General features: G+C 38.2%; 1 protein-coding gene across 8 annotated transcripts in view; it reads right to left on the bottom strand.

Annotated features, from left to right (window-relative positions):
• The window catches only part of KYAT3 (kynurenine aminotransferase 3), a 67,728-nt gene that overhangs the window by 21,887 nt on the left and 24,291 nt on the right, over positions 1-21,550 (bottom strand). For all 8 annotated transcript variants that reach the window (XM_058439612.1, XM_032155437.2, XM_058439611.1 and 5 more), the window contains 6 exons: positions 21,127-21,271; positions 11,073-11,222; positions 8,297-8,383; positions 7,620-7,745; positions 7,404-7,524; positions 1,243-1,319 (listed from right to left, as the gene is read on the bottom strand). In XM_058439612.1, the coding sequence (XP_058295595.1) occupies positions 1,243-1,319; positions 7,404-7,524; positions 7,620-7,745; positions 8,297-8,383; positions 11,073-11,222; positions 21,127-21,271 (706 nt within the window). The remainder of the gene's footprint in view (positions 1-1,242; positions 1,320-7,403; positions 7,525-7,619; positions 7,746-8,296; positions 8,384-11,072; positions 11,223-21,126; positions 21,272-21,550) is intronic.

Genomic DNA, 21,550 nt, shown 5'->3' with positions numbered 1-21,550 from the left:
TCTTCTTTTTTTTGTTTAGAGATGGAGTTTTGCTCTTGTTGCCCAGACTAGAGTGCAATGGCCGGATCTCGGCTCACTCAACCTCCGCCTCCCAGGTACAGGTGATTCTCGCCTCAGCCTCCCAAGTAGCTGGGATTACAGGCATGTGCCACCACGCCCAGCCAATTTTTTTGTATTTAGTAGAGATGGGGTTCCACCATGTTAGGCTGGTCGAGAACTCCTGACCTCAGGTGATCTACCCGCCTCGGCCTCCCAAAGTGCTGGGATTACAGGCATGCGCTACCACGTCCGGCCGATGCTCCCTGCTTCTTACCCATGTTCAGGAGAGGTGAGGCTGGAAGAGAATTGGGTTTTAACTGGATAAATTATTGTAATAAATAATACAGTGGTTAAGTGCATGAATTCTGGAGCCAGACTTCCCATACTGGCTTGAATTTATTAGCGGGGTAATCTCAGGCAAGTCATTTAACTTCTCTGTGTTTTAGCTTTGTCATCTGTAAAATGAGGATACTAATCATATCCACCTTATAGCGTGGTTATGAGAATGAAAGAAACTAGTGTATGTAAAACATTTAGAACCTGGTATATATTTAGAACCTGCCAAAATATTAGCTACTATTACTTTTTCTCCTTTTACATTAATATGCAGCAATCTGAACACTATTTTGCAAAGAAAAAGGTGTCATTAGTCGATCACTTATAAGAGGGAAAATGACCTAATTTTTCTTACTGTTAAAGAAATAATTAGGTCTCAAAAAGGATAAAACTCAACATGAAAGCCAAATAAGTCAAGAGATAAGCAAAGATCACCAGGTATAAAAATCTATATAAATTGAATATGTATGCAATTATTCATTTATCTGTTTACTTATTTCATTATTTTTTTAAAGATGGTCTTGTTCTGCCTCCAAATGGCTGGAGTGCAGCTCACAGCAGCCTCAACTTTCTGAGCTCAAGTGATCCTCCCATATCAGCCTCCCAAGTTGCTGGGACTGCAGGCATGCCCCACCCTGCCTGGCTAATTTTTTAAAAATGTATTTGTAGAGACAGGGTCTCACCATGTAGCCAAGGCTGGTCTTGAACTCCTGGCCTTAAGTGATCCTCCTGCCTTAGCCTCCCAAAGTGCTGGGATTAAATGCATGAGCCACCATGCCTGGCCAGCATTTAAAACACAAAACACTCAACAAAAAATAAATAATATACAGGCCTATTTTTAAGCAATTAAATTCTTACTCATCTTACCTTCCAGCCAGTTACACTGAAAGTCTTTCCAGCACTTCCTATTGTTATTGTTCTCTCCCACATACCTGGAAAAGTAGCTAAACAGAGGAGGAAAAAAGGGTAAATATTGTTTTCCAATTAATCACATTTAGTATAATCTAAAAACATAACAAAGATACATAAATTCAATGAAAATAAGTGTATTATAGTTTAGCCAGTATAGTTATTTCTAGTTTTTTTAGATAATGTAACTTTAATGCAAAACACAGATGAAAAGATTACAACACTGTAATGTTGCACCAAAATAATATATAAATAGATTTAATAATTTTAAAATTAGTTCTGGGGCAGGAGTATCAGGGGTACCAGCAGGCAGTGTTCCAGACTGCCTTAAGTGGCAGCTGTCACAGGAGCTGTAGCATTCAGTGTTCAGTGTTAGCAGTGGCCGCAGGTTCAATATAATAGGCCAGTGGCAGGGCTTAGGTTGTGATCCTGATTATTGTTTAGGCCCCTTTATTTTGCCTATTTTCTGAGTGTATTTCTCCAGGCTTCCTAGAGCAATGGCTCTTAAAATGTGATCTCACACTAGCAATATCAGCATCACTGGGCAACTTGTAAGAAAGGCAAATCACTGGGCCTCATCCCAGACCTACTGAATCAGAAACTCTGGGAGTGAGACCCAGTAATCATGTGTGCACATGTGTGCGTGTGTGTGTGTATGTGCGTGTGTTTTGCTAACAACTTTATTGGGATATAAATCCCACAAATTCACCAGTTTAAAGTATGCCATTCAGTGATTTTTTAGTGTATCTATAGACCTGTGCAACTATCACCATAACCAGTTTCAGAACACTTTCTTCATCCCAAAAGAAGCCCTGTACCTTTTAGCTATCACTCTTTAATATCCTCATGGCCATTGTGCCTGAATGAAACTTATCAAACACACATATTTTCTCTGTAAGGAACATCACAGCCTTCTTGCACTTAGGAATACTAAACAGCACTTCAGCACTAGGCTGGGGGTCATTTTAAACAGCAAAATCACTGTATAGAGAACAATTGCTTATAGTGTGAATTGAAACAGAAGCAGAGTGTTGCCTTGTTTGACCTCAACTGGGAATGTGTGTAGGGTGACTCAAATTTCCCCTTTATTGATTTTGGGGTTACACATATATTTTAGGAAGTAGGCAAATTTGCAAATACAGAACTCAAGAATAATGTGAATTGGCTGTATAATGGTTTTCAAGTTGATTAACATCTTTAATAAAGACATTGATTCACTCATACATCAAATATTCATTAGCATTTCCAGGGAGAAGAGCTGGACACTTGGCAGCAGCAAAGAAAACGAGCTATCTTTTTTACTTTATCCTTTTCTATCTACCATAAAGTGCTTGCATCAACTATTAAAAAAAAACTGATTGTTTAAAACAAAAAACAAACAAACAAAAAAAATATTCATTAGCAACCACCAGGTGCTAGGGACTAAGGTCTAGAGGAAACAAAATGAATAAGATGCAATTCTTCAAAAAATTTAATGTCTAGTAGGGACATGAGACACATACAATGACAATTGTAATACAGTGTGATAAATGCTGTAATAGCAGGAGGCATGGAGGGTGACGCAAGAATAGAAGAGGGTGTTGAGGGTGGCTTTCTGCAGCCAGTAATTCTTAAGCTGAGACACAGAAGACGACATAGGCCGTAGCCAGGCAGAGAAGGGGAATGAAGATATTTTGGGCTAAGAGAATGCAGGTAACAAAGGTCTGGAGGTCTAAAATGCAAGAGTTTGTAAATTTTGCTAGACATTGGTAATAACTGGTAAATTACCATTCTGTCACTCTTCTGACAATGTCACCCACAATACTGCTTTTTGGATTCCTCAAGTAATTTAGTTGTGAAGTTCTTTCCATGCAACCCATAAGTTTTTCCACTTGTTTTTCAGAAGCACAAGTGGGGGCTCTTGTGTTGTTCTTAGAGTGTTGGTACACACAAAGGGAAAATAAATGCTCATCTCTGGGAATCTAAGCTTCTGCTTTCTTGAAGTAATCTGCTCATAAGCAAGTAAAGTGCCTACTAAAATGTAAGGCAGCTACAGAAATTTCCAAAACAATGTATAAGTAATTTCAGTCTACCCTGCTAAATTTGAAACAGTAGGAAAAGTATATAAATCAGAAAAGTTATAATTTTATTCTCTGTAGAATATAACAAAACCCCAAAAGATAAATGAGAAAAATAGTTAGAATGTCCACTTGAAGAAGGAATACTTTAAAATTTGATATAAATAATTATATCCCTTCTACTTTCGAGACATTTCTGGTCTTCCAAAATACTCCAAAAGAACACTATGACACATGCCCCACTTTTCTATTTGACCAGAGAAAATCTAAACGATGTATAATGCAGATTATCACTTCCTTTAAAGGATACATCATATATTAAGGAACTACTGTTGCGCTTTGCAAATTGATGTAATAGACATTTTGTAGCCATTTTGCATCTTTAATGTAACAAAGACTATTGTATTTGATAGAATATCTAAGTTTTAATGCAAACAAATTGTACTTTCTAAATAATGAAATAGTGTATCCATTTTTTGGTCTTATTTAAATTTTATGGGCCGTTACAAATAAAAAAAATCTAAGTTCAAAATATAGATCTTGCATATCTTTAGTAAATACTGTTGCATATCTTTAGTAAATACTGTTGCATATCTTTAGTAAATAATGTTACCAGTTATACTTTACCCTGAAGGGCTTAAAATGAGTAGATCTAAACAATAAACTTCAAGATGATCTAAAGTGATCTTTTGGGATGAATATTGCTACACTGAGTTAATTACAACAAGAAAGTAATTGTTCATGTTAATCTGATTTTCCACTGGGAAACAGTTCAAATTACTTGAGACAGAGGTCACCAACAAGATGGGCAATGGTGGACTCTGATGCAATTTAACACATGATAACATTTTGGTGTATTAAGGTGTCACACCCTGCAAAATCTCTGGCTGCCTTCTCTGTTTATATATTCCCCTTGAGAAAATTCATTCTCTTCCATGTGTCCAGCTACCACCAACATTTTGATGACTGCCAAAAATATATCCCATTATAACTTGATTCTGACAATCAGGCCTATAATTCCACTTGTCCCCAGATATCTTTTCTTCTATGTCCCACAGACACCCAAACTCAGCAAGTTTAAAGCATGAGAAGCAGGAATTCCCTTTGCTCAGCCCTTCCATACAAATCTGCTCCTCTCCATATTTACTCTGGTTAAAGTCCTCATTACTGCTGAGTAGTAGTTCAGGCTAGAAATCTTAGTATCATGCTTGCTTTCTTCCCACCTTCAAATGCTATACTCTATAGTTTCTAAATAGCCCTGATGTACCATCTCCACTGCTAGGTTATCTAATTTGCTTAAGACCCTCCTCTGTGGCTGGCTCTCATCTTTGTAAAAAAAAAAAATCTAGTCATGGAACCCATTCTCCTGTTTTGTTACACCTTTTGCGATAGTTCTCAAAGTAAGCTCACTGGCACTCTGGTGATCAAATTAATGTGCAGAATTTTAAAAAATCAATGTTAAGTTTTCTTCCACACAATTTTCTTAAGCCTTTAGCAAATATTACCACTTATCTGATAGTGGATGCTCCAATAGTGAAACAGATGAGCATTTAATAAATGCATATTAATGGCAAAATCAGAAAAACTCAAATGTGTTTATTTCAATAGCTTTTTGTTGTGGACAAGTATGAACAGAAGTGTGATTTTTATATTGGCTTCTAATTGTTGAACTTCTTTTAGGAAAATTGCTATTACTTTCAGGATGGAATTCACAATATCACTATTTCATGATGTAGAACACTGTGATCTCATGGTAATCTGCCACTAAAGTAAGTTTCAGAACCACTGACCTCCTCAACAAAGTTTATACTCTTTATCTCATATTCAAAGTCCTTTAGAATCACCCTAGTTTTCCACCCTGATCCATGCCAGTTACTAAAACCCACCCTCATAAATCAAACTGAGGCTAGGTCCTATGGCTTATGCCTGTAATCACAGCCCTTTGGGAGGCCAGGGCAGGAGGATCGTGAGTCTAGGAGATTGAGAACAGTCCGAGCAACGTAGTGAGATGCTATCTCTACAAAATTTTTTAAAAAATTAGCCAGATGAGGGGGTGCAGACTTGTAGTCATAGCTACTTGGGGGGCTGAGGCAGAAGGATTGCTTGAAAGCAAAAGTTTGAGATTACAGTGAGTTCTGCGCCACTGCACTCCAGCCTGGGTGACACAGCGAGACCCTGTCTCTTAGAAAAAAAAAAAAATTAAGGCCAGGCACGGTGGCTCACGCCTGTAATCCCAGCACTTTGGGAGGCCGAGGTGGGTGGATCACGAGGTCAGGAGTTTGAGACCAGCTTGGCCAACATGGTGAAACCCCATCTCTACTAAAAGTAAATTAGCCAGGTGTGGTGGAGTGCACCTGTAATCCCAGCTACTTGGGAGCCTGAGGCAGGAGAATCATTGGAACCCAGGAGGTGGAGGTTGCAATGAGCTGAGATCGCACCACTGCACTCCATCCTGGGCGACAGAGCAAGGCTCTGTCTCAAAAAAAAATTAAATAACGTATTTACCTTTCTTCTTCTTTGTTTTTAAAATTTCAGTAATCATTTACCTTTCTTAAGTGTATCTTGATCTTTCATACCTCCTTGTCTAAGTACATGCTAGTTTATGTTTTAGGAATTTAGTTTCTATTTCTCTGTTTAGCTAATTCTCTATCTTCTGGCCACTCCTTTTTTATTCCCCTCAAACAGTTGCTCTCTCTTCCCATCTCTATAGCAACTTGTAATATACTATCGGAATAATTATGGCACATGCAACAATGCAACAATTTAATATATAAGTGCATTACATTTCTTATTTTTATTTTTCTTAAAAAAAATTAGCCAGGTATGGTGGTCTGTGCTTGTAGTCCCAGCTACTTGGGAGGCTGAGGTGGGAGGATCACTTGAGCCCAGGAGATGGAGGCTGCAGTGAGCCAGTGGTGCCTGGGCTCAAGGGATCCTCTCACCTCAGCCTCCCAAGTAGCTGTGACTACAGGCACAGACCACCATACCTGGCTGATTTTTTGAATTTCTGTGTAGAGATGGGGTTTCTCCATGTTGCCCAGGCCAGTTTTGAACTGCTGGACTCTAGCAGTCCACCCACTTTAGCCTCTCAAAGTGCTGGGATTACAGGCATGAGCCACTGTACCTGGCCTAAATTTTAAAGTTTATCTATTTCTGCCACATTTTTTAGTCATCCTTCCCTTAATCTTTTCATCTTTCATCTTCATTTATTCAACAATTTCTTTCTAATTCTCTACCATGTACAAGATTCTATGGAAAATGGGGATGCAGAAGAGACTAAAACAAACAAAATCCTTCCATTACTGTGGTTTAGAAGTAAAATATGTAGATTCTGATATTTACTATAGAGGAAAAAACAAAACAAAACAGAAAAAGGACAAAGCAAATGCTGGAGGGAGAGGTGTAACTAGCTTCAATGTGATGGTCATGAAAACTGACATTGGACAAAGGCCTGAAGGAGGCAAAGGCTATTTGCAGCCAGGTGGATATTTGGAGGAAAAGTGTTTCCAGGCAAAGGAAAGGGAGGTGTGAAGACCCAAAAGTTGCAGCCCAGTTTGTAATCCTATAGTTGACATGGTTTGGACTACCCCAGCAGACGCTATGGCATTCATGAGATAGCCCAGTAGTAATGGCTGAATCTCAAGCAAGGGCCAAGCAGCATACCTGACTACCCCTGTAATTTCTTTCTGTTGACTTGGCATTTTGGTAAGTTGTTTAGCACAGACCATCTAGAACCTCTTCAGGCACAAGAAAGCTCCCTGTGTCTTATGTACCAAGTAATTGCTGGATTTCTGCTAAGAAGCCAGGGATATATGGGCAAAAGAACTACTTCTCTGGTATCATAGCTTTATAGTATGATCCAAAATCTCTTACTCTTTGTCTTTTGAACTATTCATCAATTCACTAAAGTACTGCTCATTTAAATACTGTTTTTTAAGTGTTCATACAGACAGATACCCATTACAAAGACTATTTTAGAGTTGGTCTGGGATGCTTTCCAATCAGTTCTTCCATATGTGCCCAACCACATTTAGATTTGTGACTCTATATTATAGTTGGTACCTATTTTTAAGTGCTTATTTCCAGAATATACAAGCCATTCATAAACCTCATCGCTGATGCAGAGTGTGTCATATTTGATGCAAAGGTCAGCAATTACTTGCAGTTCCTCTTTGTTATACACCTACACATAATAAAGGAAAGAGCACAGCCAATTATTCAACATGTGAGAAAATGATAGGTCAGAAGACTGTATAAGGAGATAAGAGACTTGCTTACCTTGCCAAGTGGGTTATGTGGAGTATTTAGTATAATAGCTTTGGTTTTGGAATTAAATTTACTTTCCAGTTCTTGAGGATCTAATGTCCAGTCAGAACTAGACCATCTTTTTCCATAAACAGGTTTCTAAGCATGAAGAATGAAGATATAATTTAATTCAATTAAGTCATGTTTACTGTCTTAAAACAAATAACCTAATAAGGAAAAAAACATCAAAGTAAGTCATGGAAAAGGAAACTGAATAAATTACCAACAAATGCTTCCCTGGAGTAGGAACAGAAAAAAAAGTAGAAAAAGACTAACAAAGAAGATAAACAGGAATAACTAGGCTGTAGTTCTGCTTAAGAGCCTAAGAAGACCTAAGTCTTATGCTCACGCCTGTTAAATGGAAAAATAAGCCCTGTCAACATTAACTGCTGTTAATATTCCTTCACAGGAACTAGCTATAACTACGGTTAACATGTCTGATATTGTAAGGCTAGCTGAAGATTTTCTGACTCACCTTAGTGTATTACTTATGTTGAAAATATTTTAAAAAGACAACTAGACAAATAGAGATATACGGGAAATCTCCAAATGCAATCAAAGTAGAAACTTTATCATGACAAAGTAATTGGTATTTTCAAGACTTCTTAAGTCTTGAAACTTTGCCATATGAACCACACTGGAAAACTTACAGATCTCAGGGGAATAAAAACAGGTGTTGCTCCAGCCATTCTCACCATGGGCTCATAGCAGTCATAGAAAGGCACTATTAGTATAACCTGCAATAAAAGCAAATAAGATCACAACCTGTCAATCATTTATTCATGTTAATAATACTGTGTACCTACTATGGGCTAGGCACTGTACTATGTGTTGGGATACAGCAGTGAAAAAGGCAGGCTTTGCCCTTGTGGAGCTAACATCTGAGGGGAAGAGACTTTGGAGACAAACTTGTCCAGGTAGTCTTAATTGGACTCCTTGGTATCTTAGGGAGATCTATAAATAAGCATGCAGTGGGAGTATTTGAAATTACATATAAAATTTCATATATGAATAGGTAGATTTACCTGGAGAATGGGACTATCACATTCTCAAAGGGATATTCCAGCCAAAACGATTAAGCATTTCTTCATATTTCAAATTAGAAAATAAAATCTAGAATATAAGCGATGTATAAGCAGTGACAGACAGCAGGCTATGTGGAAAGAGAACACTGTAATGTTCCCTGGTATAAAGTGCTAATTTAAAAGCATTATCTTGAGAGTAAAGATGTTTCTCTCTTCTCAAAAGCACAGTTATTTTTTGTATTTTTAGTAGAGATGGGATTTCGCCATGTTGCCCAGGCTGGTCTCGAACTCCTGACCTCAGGTGATCTGCCTGCCTTGGCCTCCCAAAGTGCTGGGATTACAGGCCTGAGCCACTATACTCAGCCTCATCTGTGAAGTTCTCAGGGACTAAGACAACCTATCTTTGTAACTCTAGTGGGAAATATAAAGCTCAACACAAAGTGAGAGCACAATAAAGGAAAACAAATTGGAGAGGCAGGGCAGTAGAGTGAGAGAAATGTACCTGCTACTCTTCGCCTTGATTTCTTCACTTTTATGATGTGAACAATTCCTCTCTCTCTTTTTTTTTTTGAGAGTATTTATTGAGTCCTCACTATTTTAGGCGCTGGCAGTAAAGCTATAAAGTTCTCCTAGAACTTATATCCTACTGAGAGAGGCTTATAATGAACGGAGAGACAAATAAGGACATTGGATAATTTCAGATAGTAATAAATGCTATAAAGAACAATAAATAGGTCAGTATGACAGCAAGTGACATGTATGCGGTTTCAAAATAGTAGATAAGTTAATGAAGGAAGAAAGAATAGAGAAAAGAAGGCTAAGGGCTAAGCCTTAACAATACTCCCAACAGAGTGCAGAGAAAGAAGCAACAAAGGATTAACAACATCAAAGTATGAGACAAAACTATATTATAGGATTAAAGGAGATTATGTATATGAAACTGTGAACTTCCTTAACATGTTTCCTTAAACATCTTGTCTGGCATAGTGGAGGGAATCAAAGTTGTAAAAGAATAACATAACACAAAGCAGATAGCAGCATCTTTCATAAAAGTGGTATGATAAAGGGTTATGAGAGTTTAAAGAAAGTTAACAATATAGATCAGGATAAATATTCGTTCTTCAGTCCCAGCTTAAGCAAAGTCTCTCTGGAGCTTTCCAGACTTAGCAGAGGTGATTGCCTCTTCCTTTTGTCACTACCATAATGTTCCTCTGAATCCATTTGCAAGTCTGTGTTCTCTACTAGACAGGGAACACCTTCTGCATAGAATCTATCTTTAAAATATCTTCTGTCTCACAGTGCTTAGCATATATTGGATCCTCAGTATTTTCTGAATAAATGAAAGAGGCAAAAAGTATTGAAGCAAGGCTATTGGAATGCTAATGGGAAATACGGGTAGAGATGACTGAGGTAGGTGCAAAAGTTGGTCATACATCACAGTACTAAATTGCAGAAATCATTTTACCTTCCTATTATATTAATACATTCTCAGCTGGGCGCGGTGGCTCACGCCTGTAATCCCAGCACTTTGGGAGGCTGAGGCAGACAGATCACCTGAGGTCAGGAGTTCGAGACCAGACTGGTCAACATGGCAAAATCCCATCTCTACTAAAAATATAAAACTTAGCTGGGCTTCGTGGTGGGCGCCTGTAATCTCAGCTACTCAGTAGGCTGAGGCAGGAGAATCACTTGAACCCGTGAGGCGGAGGTTGCAGTGAGCCAAGATCGCGCCACTGCACTCCAGCCTGGGCAACAAAGCGGGACTCCATCTCAAAAAAAACCAAAAACAAACACAAAAACATCCTCACATGGGATGGCTTATACAATTACTGGGCACACAAAGACATTGATCAAAAACTTGTAGACCAAGTTAAGAGTAAAGGTCATTTTAGCAGTGAAAACAAAAGATTCTTTTTCCCCAGCAGTGTTAGTCCCTTCCATCTGCCCTTATTTAAATAGACTATAAAAATAAGAATAAATTACATGCAACAAAATGGATGAATCTCACAGACACAAAAATAAATGAATGGATCTAGACCCAAGAGTATACACTGTATAATTATATTCATATTGAGTAAAAGAGCAGTCAAAACAAGCCTATGGTAATAGAAGACAGAAGAGTAGTTACCTCTGGGAGAATATAGACTATGAAGAGGAACAAAGGAGCTTTCTGGGTACTGGAAATGTATTATATCTTTGTCTGGTTGTAGTTGCACAGAAATTTACACAGTAATTTATCCAGCTGTACATTTAAGATTTGTGAACTTTACTGTACATGCATTATACTTAAAACATAATTAAAAATAAAAAGAGAAAAGAGCATAATATAAGCAAAAGATTCAAAGGTGGGACAAATGATAATTGATTAATATAGGTATTATGATAATGTTAATATACTTACTTCATCTCCCTCATCAATTAATGCTTGAATGGTGTTAAAAAGAGATCCATATGCTCCTACTGTCACAAGGATTTCTTTATTTGAATCAATTTGCTTTTGATAAAGCTTTTCATACAGATAGGACAGAGCTTTCACAAGTGATGGATGGCCCTGTTGGATTAAAAATAAGAACAAAACCTTGAATTTACATATGGGACCTACTGTTTGAGGTAATATGACTCTAAAATGTAAGAATTTTTAAAATTTGGATTTGATGTTTATAATTACCCAAAGAAAATTTATATTTTTTAATAGCAATAAATTTTTTAAAATTTCCTACATTTAGAGTATTCCCACACTATCCGTCATGAAGGCTTGCTAATGATTAAAACTTCTTACTAAATAAAGGGTTTGGGATTATATAATTTCAAAGTATTTGCTTTGAATAAAAATCAACCATTTATATTTTTTGACAGTAAGTAAATCATATTAAAAAGAGTTGGATTTGTTTCCCAGTTAAAATAAGTAAAAAAACCCCACATTAACTGTATACCCCCTCCTTGGCTCTTCCTGATTGCTGGAGAGATGGTTATGCCAAACAATGGACTAGGGAGACAGAACAAAAACAAATTCAATGAAGACACGAACACTAGTGTTGATGTGATAGCAAATGTTAGAAGGAAGTGAGACACTACTCACATTGACAGTCAAGACAGCAGTGGTTATCCAAGGTAACTACTTTCATAAGAGAAGTGAAGGGATTATGAAGGTACAGTCTGAGGCAAGTAGGGGGTCTGAAGACTCCTGGATTAGCTCTCCCTAAGTTCTGTTCTAGGTTCTCTCCCCTTCCTTCCTTTTTTTCTTCCTTTCCCTTTCCCCCTCCTTGTTTTATTTGGTATTTAAGTCAATATTTCTTGTTGTTTTCTGTCCAGCATCTACCTCCTCATTTTGCTTTTAAAGTACCATCCTGATTTTCTATCCCTTGAGAGTAAGAGTGCAAGTGCAGGTCATGTGCCTTTGTTTGAAAGCACTTTGGGCTCTGGAGCAATAAACTGAGTTCCTTTGAATTTTACTTTAATAGCAGGTCTAACAAATTCTAGCAAAAGGAGATCTGTAAAGCAACTATAAACACTATATACATTTCTTAGAATGATAAGTGTTTGTGCTTTTAAAATTAAAAATTTAAATACAAAAATAATTTATGCTTCATGTAATAAGTAAAACTAGGCAAAGATGTGTAAAAAATTACAATCGCTCCTCAACATTATTTCACTCCCATCCCTGAGGTGACCAATGTCCACAGCCTTGTGATAGTGCAACACCACTCTCAGTGCTTATACCAATATAAAAACACATAGATGGGGGTGGATCCAAGATGGCTGAATAGGAACAGCTCTGGTCTACAACTCCCAGCATGAGCGACACAGAAGATGGGTGATTTCTGCATTTTCATCTGAGGTACTGGGTTCATCTCACTAGGGAGTGCCAAACAGTGGGTGCAGGACAGTTGGTGCAGCGCACAGTGCGCGAGCCAAAGCAGGGTGAGGCATTGCCACACTTGGGAAGCGCAAGGGGTCAGGGAGTTCCCTTTCCTAGTCAAAGAAAGGGGTGACAGACAGCACCTGGAAAATCGGGTCACTCCCACCCTAATACTGCACTTTTCCAACGGGCTTGGAAAATGGCACAGCAGGAGATTGTGTCCCGCACCTGGCTCGGAGGGTCCTACGCCCACGGAGTCTCGCTGATTGCTAGCACAGCAGTCTGAGATCAAACCGCAAGGTGGCAGTGAGGTTGGGGGAGGGGCGCCTGCCATTACCCAGGCTTGATTAGGTAAACAAAGCAGCCAGGAAGCTCGAAGTGGGTGGAGCCCACCACAGCTCAAGGAGGCCTGCCTGCCTCTGTAGGTTCCACATCTGGGGGCAGGGCACAGACAAACAAAAAGTCAGCAGTAACCTCTGCAGACTTAAATGTCCCTGTCTGACAGCTTTGAAGAGAGTAGTAGTTCTTCCAGCACGCAGCTGGAGATCTGAGAATGGTCAGACTGCCTCCTAAAGTGGGATCCTGACCCCTGAGCAGCCTAACTGGGAGGCACCCCCCAGTAGGAACAGACTGACACCTCACTTGGCCGGGTACTCCTCTGAGACAAAACTTCCAGAGGAACGATCAGACAGCTGAATTTGCGGTTCACGAAAATCCGCTGTTCTGCCGCCACCACCGCTGACACCCACCCAAACAGGTCTGGAGTGGACCTCTAGCAAACTCCAACAGACCTGCAGCTGAGGGTCCTGTCTGTTAGAAGGAAAACTAACAAACAGAAAGGACACCCACACCAAAAACCCATCTGTACATCACCATCATCAAAGACCAAAAGTAGAAAAAACTACAAAGATGGGGAGAAAACAGAGCAGAAAAACTGGAAACTCTAAAAAGCAGAGCTCCTCTCCTCCTCCAAAGGAACACAGTTCCTCACCAGCAACGGAACAAAGCTGGATGGAGAATGACTTTGACAAGTTGAGAGAAGGCTTCAGACGATCAAACTACTCCGGGAGTAGTCTGGAGGAAATTCAAACCAATGGCAAAGAAGTTAAAAACTTTGAAAAAAAATTAGACAAATGTTTAACTAAAATAACCAATGCAGAGAAGTGCTTAAAGGAGCTGATGGAGCTGAAAGCCAAGTTTCGAGAACTACGTGAAGACAGCAGAAGCCTCAGTAGCCAATGCGATCTACTGGAAGAAAGGGTATCAGTGATGGAAGATGAAATGAATGAAATGAAGCGAGAAGGGAAGTTTAGAGAAAAAAGGATAAAAAGAAACGAACAAAGCCTCCAAGAAATATGGGATTATGTGAAAAAACCAAACCTACGTCTGATTGGTGTACCTGAAAGTGACAGGGAGAATGGAACCAAGTTGGAAAACACTCTGCAAGATATTATCCAGGAGAACTTCCCCAATCTAGGAAGGCAGGCCAACATTCAGATTCGGGAAATACAGAGAACGCCATAAAGATACTCCTTGAGAAGAGCAACTCCAAGACACATAATTGTCAGATTCACCAAAGTTGAAATGAAGGAAAAAATGTTAAGGGCGGCCAGAGAGAAAGGTCGGGTTACCCACAAAGGGAAGCCCATCAGACTAACAGCTGATCTCTCAGCAGAAACTCTACAAGCCAGAAGAGAGTGGGGGCCGATATTCAACATTCTTAAAGAAAAGAATTTTCAACACAGAATTTCATATCCAGCCAAACTAAGCTTCATAAGTGAAGGAGAAATAAAATACTTTACAGACAAGCAAATGCTGAGTGATTTTGTCACCACCAGGCCTGCCCTAAAAGAGCTCCTGAAGGAAGCACTAAACATGGAAAGGAACAACTGGTACCAGCCACTGCAAAAACATGCCAAATTGTAAAGACCATCGAGGCTAGGAAGAAACTGCATCAACTAACGAGCAAAATAACCAGCTAACATCATAATGACAGGATCAAATTCACACATAACAATATTAACTTTAAATTGTAAATGGCCTAAATGCTCCAATTAAAACACACAGACTGGCAAATTGGATAAGGATTCAAGACCCATCAGTGTGCCATATTTAGGAAACCCATCTCACGTGCAGAGACACACATAGACTCAAAATAAAGGGATGGAGGAAGATCTATCAAGCAAGTGGAAAACAAAAAAAGACAGGGGTTGCAATCCTAGTCTCTGATAAAATAGACTTTGAGCCAACAAAGATCAAAAGAGACAAAGAAGGCCATTACATAATGGTAAAGGGATCAATTCAACAAGAAGAGCTAACTATCCTAAATATATATGCACCCAATACAGGAGCACCCAGATTCATAAAGCAAGTCCCAAGTGACCTACAAAGAGACTTAGACTCCCACACAATAATAATGGGAGATTTTAACACCCCACTGTCAACATTAGACAGATCAACGAGACAGAAAGTTAACAAGGATATCCAGGAATTGAACTCAGCTCTGCAGCAAGTGGACCTAATAGACATCTAGAGAACTCTCCACCCCAAATCAACAGAATATACATTTTTTTCAGCACCACACCACACCTATTCCAAAATTGACCACATAGTTGGAAGTAAAGCTCTCCTCAGCAAATGTAAAAGAACAGAAATTATAACAAGCTGTCTCTCAGACCACAGTGCAATCAAACTAGAACTCAGGATTAAGAAACTCACTCAAAACCACTCAACTACATGGAAACTGAACAACCTACTCCTGTATGACTACTGGGTACATAACGAAATGAAGGCAGAAATAAAGATGTTCTTTGAAACCAACGAGAACAAACACACAACATACCAGAATCTCTGGGACACATTCAAAGCAGTGTGTAGAGGGAAATTTATAGCACTAAATGCCCACAAGAGAAAGCAGGAAAGATCCAAAATTGACACCCTAACATCACAATTAGAAGAACTAGAAAAGCAAGAGCAAACACATTCAAAAGCTAGCAGAAGGCTAGAAATAACTAAAATCAGAGCAGAACTGAAGGAAATAGAGACACAAAAAACCCTTCAAAAAATTAATGAATCCAGGAGCTGGTTTTTTCAAAAGATCAACAAAATTGATAGACCGCTAGCAAGACTAATAAAGAAGAAAAGAGAGAAGAATCAAATAGATGCAATAAAAAATGATAAAGGGGATATCACCACCAATGCCACAGAAATACAATCTACCATCAGAGAATACTAGAAACACCTCTACACAAATAAACTAGAAAATCTAGAAGGAATGGATAAATTCCTTGACAAATACACCCTCCCAAGACTAAACCAGGAAGAAGTTGAATCTCTGAATAGACCAATAACAGGTTCTGAAATTGTGGCAATAATCAATACTTACCAACCAAAAACAGTCCAGGACCTGATGGATTCACAGCTGAATTCTACCAGAGGTACAAGGAGGAACTGGTACCATTCCTTCTGAAACTATTCCAATCAATAGAAAATGAGGGAATCCTCCCTAACACATTTTATGAGGCCAGCATCATCCTGATACCAAAGCCTGGCAGAGACACAACCAAAAAAGAGAATTTCAGACCAATATCCTTGATGAACATTGATGCAAAAATCCTCAATAAAATACTGGCAAACTGAATCCAGCAGCACATCAAAAAGCTTATCCACCATGATCAAGTGGGCCTCATCCCTGGGATGCAAGGCTGGTTCAACATACACAAATCAATAAATGTAATCCAGCATATAAACAGAACCAAAGACAAAAACCACATGATTATCTCAATAGATGCAGAAAAGGCCTTTGACAAAATTCAACAACCCTTCATGCTAAAAACTCTCAATAAATTAGGTATTGATGGGACGTATCTCAAAATAATAAGAGCTATCTAGGACAAACCAACAGCCAATATCATACTGAATGGGCAAAAACTGGAAGCATTCCCTTTGAAAACTGGCACAAGACAGGGATGCCCTCTCTCACCACTCCTATTCAACATAGTGTTGGAAGTTCTGGCCAGGGCAATCAGGCAGGAGAAGGAAATAAAGGGTATTCAATTAGGAAAAGTGGAAGTCAAACTGTCCCTGTTTGCAGATGACATGATTGTATATCTAGAAAAACCCATTGTCTCAGCCCAAAATCTCCTTAAGCTGATAAGCAACTTCAGCAAAGTCTCAGGATACAAAATCAATGTACAAAAATCACAAGCATTCTTGTATACCAATCACAGACAAACAGAGAGCCAAATCATGAGTGAACTCCCATTCACAATTGCTTCCAAGAGAATAAAATACCTAGGAATCCAACTTACAAGGGACGTGAAGGACCTCTTCAAGGAGAACTACAAACCACTGCTCAAAGAAATAAAAGAGGATACAAACAAATGGAAGAACATTCCATGCTCATGGGTTGGAAGAATCAATATTGTGAAAATAGCCATACTGCCCAAGGTAATTTATGGATTCAATGCCATCCCCATCAAGCTACCAATGACTTTCTTCACAGAATTGGAAAAAACTACTTTAAAGTTCATATGGAACCAAAAAAGAGCCAGCATCGCCAAGTCAATCCTAAGCCAAAAGAACAAAGCTGGAGGCATCACGCTACCTGACTTCAAACTATACTACAAGGCTACGGTAACCAAAACAGCATGGTACTGGTACCAAAACAGCACGGTACTGGTACCAAAACAGAGACACAGATCAATGGAACAGAACAGAGGCCTCAGAAATAATGCCGCATATCTACAACTATCTGATCTTTGACAAACCTGACAAAAACAAGCAATGGGGAAAGGATTCACTGTTTAATAAATGGTGCTGGGAAAACTGGCTAGCCAGATGTAGAAAGCTGAAACTGGATCCCTTCCTTACACCTTATACAAAAATTAATTCAAGATAGATTAAAGACTTACATGTTAGACCTAAAGCCATAAAAACCCTAGAAGAAAACCTAGGCAATACCATTCAGGACATAGGTGTGGGCAAGGACTTCATGTCTAAAACATCAAAAGCAATGGCAACAAAAGCCAAAATTGACAAATGGGATCTAATTAAACTAAAGAGCTTCTGCACAGCAAAAGAAACTACCATCAGAGTGAACAGGCAACCTACAAAATGGGAGAAAATTTTCGCAACCTACTCATCTGACAAAGGGCTAATATCCAGAATTTACAATGAACTCAAACAAATTTACAAGAAAAAAAACAAACAACCCCATCAAAAAGTGGGCAAAGGACATGAACAGACACTTCTCAAAAGAAGACATTTATGCAGCCAACAGACACATGTAAAAATGCTCATCATCACTGGCCATCAGAAAAATGCAAATCAAAACCACAATGAGATACCATCTCACACCAGTTAGAATGGCCATCATTAAAAAGTCAGGAAACAACAGGTGCTGGAGAGGATGTGGAGAAATAGGAACACTTTTACACTGTTGGTGGGACTGTAAACTAGTTCAACCATTGTGGAAGTCAGTGTGGCGATTCCTCAGGGATCTAGAACTAGAAATACCATTTGACCCAGCCATCCCATTACTGGGTATATACCCAAAGGACTATAAATCATGCTGCTATAAGGACACATGCACACGTATGTTTATTGTGGCACTATTCACAATAGCAAAGAGTTGGAACCAACCCAAATGTCCAACAACAATAGACTGGATTAAGAAAATGTGGCACATATACACCATGGAATACTATGCAGCCATAAAAAAGGATGAGTTCATGTCGTTTGTAGGGACATGGATGAAACTGGAAACCATCATTCTCAGTAAACTATCACAAGGAGAGAAAACCAAACACCGCATGTTCTCACTCATAGGTGGGAATTGAACAATGAGAACACGTGGACACAGGAAGGGGAACATCACACTCTGGGGACTGTTGTGAGGTGGGGGGAGGGGGGAGGGACAGCATTAGGAGATATACGTAATGCTAAATGACGAGTTAATGGGTGCAGCACAACAACATGGCACATGGATACATATGTAACAAACCAGCACATTGTGCACACGTACCCTAAAACTTAAAGTATAATAATAATAATTAAAAAAAATTTACCTCTAACAAAAAAAACACATAGACATATATATACCTACATATTTACAAAAACTAGAATATACGTATTAATAAATAAGTGGGTATCGTTGTGTTCTAATGAAACTTTATTTACAAAATTTGACATATTGGGTCCATAGGCCATAGATTGCAAAACCCTGCTATAGATCAATTTGGGAAAACTGACATAAACAATATTTAGTCTCTCAATCCATGAACATCATTCCCAATTTATTTAGGTATTGCTTAATTTCTCTCAGTAATGTTTTATAGATTTCATTGTACAGATCTTGGATCTATTTTAAAAAATTTATTCTTACATGTTTTGTGTTTTGGGATACTACTATAAATAGTATTTTAAAAATTTTACTTTCTAATTGTTCATTTTAATATATAGAAATACACCTGATTTTTGTATATTGGCTTTGTGTCCTGTGACCTTGCCCAATTCATTTATTAGTTGTAGTAGGCTTTTTTTTTCTTTTAGAATTCCTTAGGATATTCTATGTACACGATCATGTTTTCTGAAAATGAGTTTACATTTTTCTTCTTTCTAATCTATGTATCTTTATATCTCACAGGACTCTAGTACACTGATGAATAACAATGGTCAGAGTGGACATCTTTGCTGTCTTTGCAATCTTACTACATTATGTGCATTACAGGTGTAATCTGTAGGTTTCTCATAGATTCCTTTTATCAGAGTGAGAAAGCTCCATTCTATTCCTAATTGGCTGAAAACTTTTATTATAAATGACGGTTGAATTTTGTCAGATGCATTTTCTATATATACTACGTAAGATGATCTTTTTTTTCTGATAATATAGCATAATTGCAATGATTAATTTTTGGATATTAAAACTAACCCTGCATTCCTATGGTAAACCTTACTTGGTCAGGATGTATTACTTTTTATATCTTTATACACACGGGCACACACACATGCACACACACATATCTGGATTTGATTTGCTAACATTTCATAATTTTTGTTTCTATGTTCATGAGAGATATTGAACTGGAGTTTTCTTTATTTCTTTTGCTGGCATTTTTTAAGTCAGTTTTTGTATCAGGGTAATGCTGAAACTAATTTTATGAGACCAGCATTACCCTGATACAAAACCCCTGATTAAAAGGTCAGACAAAACCATTAGGCATTTCTTTATTTTTCAAATTACAAAAATTGTTGATCAATGAGTAAAAGTTTTTCATCCTGCTCCACTTTCTGAATAAATGTGTGCAGAACTGGTATTATTAGGTTCATGCAAAAGTAATTGTGTTTTTGTTATTAAAATTAATGGCAAAACCGCAATTACTTTTGCACCGACCTAATAGTTCTTCCTTAAATGCTTGATAGAATTCACTAATAAACCATCTAGGTATTGAGGTTTGTTTGCAGGAAGACTTTAATTACAAATTCATTTTCTTTCATTGACATAGGGCTAGTTGCATTTTTCATTTCTCCTTGTGTCAGTTTTGGTAATTTGTATCTTTTAAATAATCTGTTCATTTCATCCAAGTTGTCAATGTACTGACATAAAATTATCCATAGTATTGTCCTATTATTGCTTTCATGTATGTATGATCAGTAATGGTATTCTTTCTTTCATTCTTCATATGGTACTTTGAGTTTTCTCTTTTTTATTGGTCAATCTAGCTAAAACTTTTACTTATTGATCTTTTCAAAGAACCAGCTTTTGGTTTCATTAATTTTCTCTATTGTTAGTTTGTTTCTAGCCTTTCATTATGGATTTGTATAGGCTGGGGAGTGAGTTATGTTGAGTAGGTCTGAGATGGGGGTCTGTAGGGTGGGCCAGGGAGTGAGAGTCTATGAAGAGCAGGGATTCTCACCAGTGTCAAACCCTGTGACACAGGTAAGTTTCACTGCTTTTCCCTGTGCTATTCCCAAAGCAAAACCCTTCTATGGATTTTTATAGTTAGACCACTATAAAAGACAAAAAACAGGCTTCCTCCTATACCATTCCCCTCCCCATTTCCAACAATATCATAAAAGGAAAAGACAAGTGGTCAGACATATGATAATTTTATGGCTTTTGGCACAACAGATACAAGGTTACAGTTCAAAGGTACATCTGATGTAGAAAATCTTTGGCTATCGTAGGCATTTCATTACAGAAGGATGGGAGTGAGCTTGCACAGGGAGGAAAAACGTAGCTAGTTGGATATAGAGTATATTAAATAAAGGGTCAGTGCTGAGGCTGCATAGATGTTGATGAGATAGAAAAGACATGTCTCAAGAGAATGTTCTTCCTTATCTTGTTGCCATAGGATCCTATCTTGGAGCAACAGTAAAGTAAGGGCCAAAAGAAAAGTGTAGAGGGGCTGGAAGTAGGGGAAGGCTCATCCCAGGACATAGGGCAAGGACAGAAGTTTCTGTGGTTGCTAGGATAGGACAGCTGGTCCCATGAAGTCACTTACATATGAATGACAGAAGAGCACATGCACACACACAGACACACACCCCAATATAAAATAAAAGCTCACGCCCCATATGGTCTTGATATACTTACAAAGCCTCGTGTATACTGATTCAGGCTATCGATTGCTGCAATCTTTGATAATTCTTCTTTTACATATGTAGGAGGGGATATATCTGGAAAGCCTTGGCCAAGATTCACAACAGAAGGGTCTGCAGCCAATTTGGTAAATTCAATCCTAAGATTGAAAAAAATATGAATATTAATAAGTTCTACAATTATAAAGTTTGCTTTTTTACATCTTATAGTCTTATCACAAAACAGACAAATAAGACCCTAGTTTAGTCCTATAGGTTTTAAAAAATGAGTTTCCAACAAAAATTTACCACCCACAAATCAGTTTACCAAATAGAATGATGGCTGAATTTATGAACCGAATGTCCCTTACAAACCTCAGTTTCATGCTACCCATATTTTAACCATATATATATATATTTTCTCAACAATTCCAGCTGCT

This window comes from Hylobates moloch, unplaced genomic scaffold (genome assembly GCF_009828535.3).
Source record: "Hylobates moloch isolate HMO894 unplaced genomic scaffold, HMol_V3 SCAFFOLD_5, whole genome shotgun sequence".
Taxonomy (NCBI): Eukaryota; Metazoa; Chordata; class Mammalia; order Primates; family Hylobatidae; genus Hylobates; species Hylobates moloch.
This window is presented reverse-complemented; position numbering and strand designations above follow the sequence as displayed.